The sequence below is a fragment of the Clupea harengus genome, chromosome 1 (genome assembly GCF_900700415.2).
Source record: "Clupea harengus chromosome 1, Ch_v2.0.2, whole genome shotgun sequence".
In the NCBI taxonomy this organism is placed as follows: Eukaryota; Metazoa; Chordata; class Actinopteri; order Clupeiformes; family Clupeidae; genus Clupea; species Clupea harengus.
In genome coordinates this window covers 16,429,801-16,434,800 of record NC_045152.1, presented here as the reverse complement: position 1 = coordinate 16,434,800, position 5,000 = coordinate 16,429,801, and the positions used below count along the sequence as shown (strand labels likewise).

The following is a 5,000-nucleotide window of genomic DNA, read 5'->3' as shown; positions in this document are numbered from 1 at the left end:
CAGATGGGATGTGTGTGTGTGTGAGTGAGTGTGTGTGTGTGTGTGGGTGTGGGTGTGAGAGAATGTGATATCAGAGTCATAACGACTGGCGGGGAGTTTGCACGTAGCTGGACAGAACGGTTCTGGCTCAGAACAGCCTGGCAGCATGTGAGCCAAAAACGGGAAATTCACACCGTGGGCGCCTGCATAGTGTTGTTTAAGCCTGCCAGTTATCCGCTAGTTATCAGATGTGTGTGTCACTCTGCACACACACACACACACACACACACACACACAGACACACACGCTCGTTATCAGATGTGTGTGTCTGTGGACCAGAGCAAAGCGCGCGACGCGTACTTAGACCCTTAATCCCGTAGCCCTGGTGTACCCTACGACAGAGCGATTTAGCCCAACTGACAAGAGTGTCTCAGCTCGACTTTCATGAGATTGAGACACTGCACACACACACACACACACACACACACACAGACACCCTGCACACAACGATTGGTTTCATGCTCGGAGGCACTCAGTTTGGCCGTTGTAAAGTTTCCAGTGCGCGAGACAACATCCCTCAGTGTAACGGCACTCGGGGGCGCGAGGGGCTTCTCTTAAACATTTCCATATGCCTCTCGCGGATTCAGGAGCCGTGTTTGTCTTTTTATTAGCCTGACTCATAAAAACACCCGAGCGTGGTGTGTGTGTATTTGAGAATGCAAACAAAATGTGTTGTTTACAAGATTGTTTTATGGGGTTGCTGGCAATTTCATTGTTTTATAAAATAACAATTACCATCATTTTTAAAAGACGGTTTTACACCAACATTATGAGGGGAACAGTTTGTCTGAGTGGGTGTTTTGTTTTTGTCTCATAAAAAAAAAGATTTCCACATAACTGTTTTTAAAATATTTTGCCCTGCAGTGTTCTCCAACAACAAGGTCTTGTTCCAATTTAACCTGACCTCCATCCCAGAGGCAGAGGTCGTCGTCGCGGCAACGCTTCACTTCCTGGAGCCACCTCGTTTGCGCCGGCCCTGGAGCTGCCGCCGCCCCCGTGGCCCATCCTGCCGCCCCCCCCCTGCGGTGCCCCCTCCTCCTGCTGGGCGCCTGGTGCTGAGGGGGGGGTCGTCCTCTGCCACACGCCTCGCCACCCTGCCGCTGCCCCCCCACCGCCGCACCGGCTGGCTCCTGCGGAACGTCTCCTCTCCCGTCCGACAGGCCCGCGCTGCCGGCCACCTGCTCCTCACCGCAGAGTTCGAGCCCGACGCCGCCGCCGAGCGGCACCACCAGCAGCAGCGGCGCCTGGACTGGGCCGTAGGGTCCGGGTCGTCGGGAGACGGGTCAGGGCTGGCGCTGCCGTACCTGCTGGTGTACACTGACGATCGGGGCATCGGTGAGCCCAACAGCGTGGCTGCCACCCTGCAGCGGTACGGCCCGTTCCCCGGCGCAGAGGAGCAGCAGAGCCAGAACCTGGGACATAACCACAACCTGGGACAGGACCGAAACCTGGGGCAGAACCGGCCAAGACGGGAGGCGGAACACCTTCGGAACAACCTGCTGCCTGACCTCCACCACACGGAACCCAAGAACAGGGAACTCTGGGAAAACACCTACTTCCCTTTCAAACCGAAATTCGCCAGCCGAGACACACACCACACACACTCTCACACGCATGCGGGTCGAGACTCACACGTCACACACATGGGTCGAGACTCACACGGCACACACTCTCACACACTTGACGGTGTAGACGCTGTGAGCCCCCCTCAGGGGGGCGTGGAGGAGGAGGGGGGGGGGTCTCGGGTGCTGAAGTTCGACGAGCGGACGATGAAGAAGGCGCGCCGGCGGCAGGGGAACGAGCCACGCGTGTGCTCCCGCCGCTACCTCAGGGTCGATTTCGCCGACATCGGCTGGAGCGAGTGGGTCCTCGCCCCCAAGGCCTTCGAGGCATTCTACTGTGCTGGAACGTGCAGGTTCCCTATTCCCAAGGTGAGAGAACACCACATGTACCTCTCTGTTCTGATACAGAACACCTTACAGCACGCCGGAAACTCTGAGAGCCCGTTAGCCTGTTAGCACCCCGCTGTCAGTGAGAGCACGTTAGCCTGTTAGCACCCCGCTGTCAGTGACAGCACGTTAGCCTGTTAGCACCCCAGTGTCAGTGAGAGCACGTTAGCCTGTTAGCACCCCGCTGTCAGTGAGAGCATGCTAGCCTGTTAGCACGCCCGCTGTCAGTGAGAGCACGTTAGCCTGTTAGCACCCCGCTGTCAGTGAGAGCATGTTAGCCTGTTAGCACGCCCGCTGTCAGTGAGAGCACGTTAGCCTGTTAGCAGCCGCGGAGCAGAGCGGATGTGGCCCTGGTGTGCAGCATTTTTCCTCTGGTCCAAACAGTAATGGCGGTAGTGGGAACATCATGGAGGAGTGAACTTAACGCAAAGAAATGAAGTGTCCGTGTGAGTTTTAGCAAACCTGCTAGCGAGCGTGTCAGTGAGAGTCCATCTTTGTTCTTGGCGTGACAGTGCCTTTGGTCGACCAGCGCGTTTGCTTATTTCCTCTCCTGGCAGTGGCACACGTGATGACTGATGCTCTCTGCCTCTGTGTGTGTGTGTCTGTGTGTGTGTGTGTGTGTGTCTGTGTGTGTGTGTGTGTGTGTGTGAGTGTGTGTGTGTGTGTCTGTGTCTGCGTGTGTGTGTGTGTGTCTGTGTCTGTGTCTGTGTCTGTGTCTGTGTGTGTGTGTGTCTGTGTCTGTGTCTGTGTCTGTGTGTGTGTGTCTGTGTGTGTGTGTGTGTGCTCTCTGCCTCTGTGTGTGTGTGTCTCTGTGTGTGTGTGTGTCTGTGTGTGTGTCTGTGTGTGTGTGTGTGTCTGTGTGTGTGTGTGTGTGTGTGTCTGTGTGTGTGTGTGCTCTCTGCCTCTGTGTGTGTGTGTCTGTGTGTGTGTGTGTGTGTCTGTGTGTGTGTGTGTGCTCTCTGCTTCTGTGTGTGTGTGTCTGTGTGTGTGTGTGTGTGTCTGCGTGTGTGTGTGTCTGTGTCTGTGTGTGTGTGTGTGTGTGTCTGTGTGTGTGTGTGTGTGTGTGTGTGTGTCTGTGTCTGTGTCTGTGTGTGTGTGTCTGTGTCTGTGTCTGTGTCTGTTTGTGTGTGTGTCTGTGTGTCTGTGTGTGTCTGTGTGTGTGTGTGCTCTCTGCCTCTGTGTCGGGGACCTACTGTTACTAGCAAACAGACCTGCTACCATCAACAGCAATGGCTAACAGTTCTCAGATGCATCTAGAACAGAAGGTTCTGCAGGCCTAACTAGTGGCTTGATTAAGATCAGATATTGAGTAACGGGGTGATCAACCCATATGATGTTCATCTCAGGCCTCGATGATGAAACAGACAGAGTGGTTGGAGGTCTCCCTGAGTTGTTATTGATGTTGTTATTGACAGCTCTGCGATGGAACAACAGTGTTGGTTAGGATACATACAGGTGATTGTTATTGATCTTGTGTTTCACAGCTCTGCGATGGAAGAACAGTGTTGGTTAGGATACATACAGGTGATTGTTATTGATCTTGTGTTTCACAGCTCTGCGATGGAAGAACAGTGTTGGTTAGGATACATAGAGGTGATTGTTATTGATCTTGTGTTTCACAGCTCTGCGATAGAAGAACAGTGTTGGTTAGGATACATACAGGTGATTGCTTCATGCATGGGGTCAGAGTAACAGTGTCTTTCTTTTCACCCAAGATACAGGACAAAACACACTGCTGAAAAAGTCAAACACAAAGCACAAACTGGTCCTTGTAGGCCTTCGTAGAAACTAAAAGTGCTGTTCATTTGTTTTTCTGCTCTCCCCCCCCTCCCTCCCTCCCACAATCTTCTGCAGGTGGTTCGCCCCTCTAACCACGCCACCATCCAGAGCATCGTCAAGGCGGTCGGAATCATTCCCGGCATTCCGGAGCCCTGCTGTGTTCCGGATAAGATGAGCTCACTGCCGGTCCTGTACCTGGAGCCGGAGCGGAACCTCGTTCTGAAGGTTTACCCCGGAATGTCTGTGGATACCTGTGCCTGCCGGTGAGGTCAGGGAACCAGCAGTCTGTCTCTCTCTCACACACACACACACACACCTGTGCCTGCCGGTGAGGTCCGGGACCAGCAGTCTGTCTCTCTCTCACACACACACACACACACACACACACCTGTGCCTGCCGGTGAGGTCAGGGACCAGCAGGACTCTCAGCAGAGCTGGAAAAGACTTCAACTCCCCCACAAGACTACCGGGACCCACTCAAGATCATGAGAAAAGAACAAGCAGTCTGTCTCTCTCTCTCACACACACACACACACACACACACACACACACCTGCTCAAGTTCATGAGAAAGGAATGAACAGTCTGTCTCATGCAGAGACACACACATGCACACAAACTCTCCCTCTCACACACTCGGGCACATACACACTCACACACACAGGGACTCTCCCTCTCACACACTCAGACATACACACTCAGACATACACACAGTGACTCCTATAATGGACCTACAATATGATTCTATGAATGCTCAAGAGAGCAGAAGTGAAAGTTGTTCTCCATGTTTCTAAGCCTCAAATTCACTCAGTTCCACAGTTGTTAATGAACGGTGTGATGTTACACTGAAACGTGTCCTGGGTTGGAAGTCATTTAAGAGAGATCTGTGTGGTCCGTGCAGATTAGCTCATAGACCATTTCAGACATGTGAATACAAACGCATAGAAATACGAGAGTAGCTCTTCATTCAGACACGTGAATAGAAAAACTCATAGAAATATTTTCCTGGCAGAACCTTATTTTTTGCAAATAAATGATCTGTAGGTCTCATAGTAAGCTAACCCTATGGAATGGTCCAGCCTAGTTAGTTTATGTAAAAAAGTGTCAGTTGCTGTGAACTTAAAGATTGGCCAATACTGCATGCCTATAGCTGTCCCTCAGAGATGAGCTAGTGCTGCCACCTGCTGCCCATTAGGTGGAAGTGATCTTAATTGTCTGAGGAATGGGTGAACTC

At 52.5% G+C, this 5,000-nt stretch overlaps 1 protein-coding gene across 1 annotated transcript in view; it reads left to right on the top strand.

Moving 5' to 3' along the window:
• Positions 1-5,000, top strand: part of gdf10b (growth differentiation factor 10b) — a 6,753-nt gene that overhangs the window by 355 nt on the left and 1,398 nt on the right. Inside the window, exons 2-3 of the mRNA XM_042707377.1 lie at positions 862-1,970; positions 3,843-5,000. The exon at positions 3,843-5,000 is cut by the window's right edge and continues 1,398 nt beyond it. Of these exons, the coding sequence (XP_042563311.1) occupies positions 862-1,970; positions 3,843-4,034 (1,301 nt within the window). The 3' untranslated portion in view covers positions 4,035-5,000. The remainder of the gene's footprint in view (positions 1-861; positions 1,971-3,842) is intronic.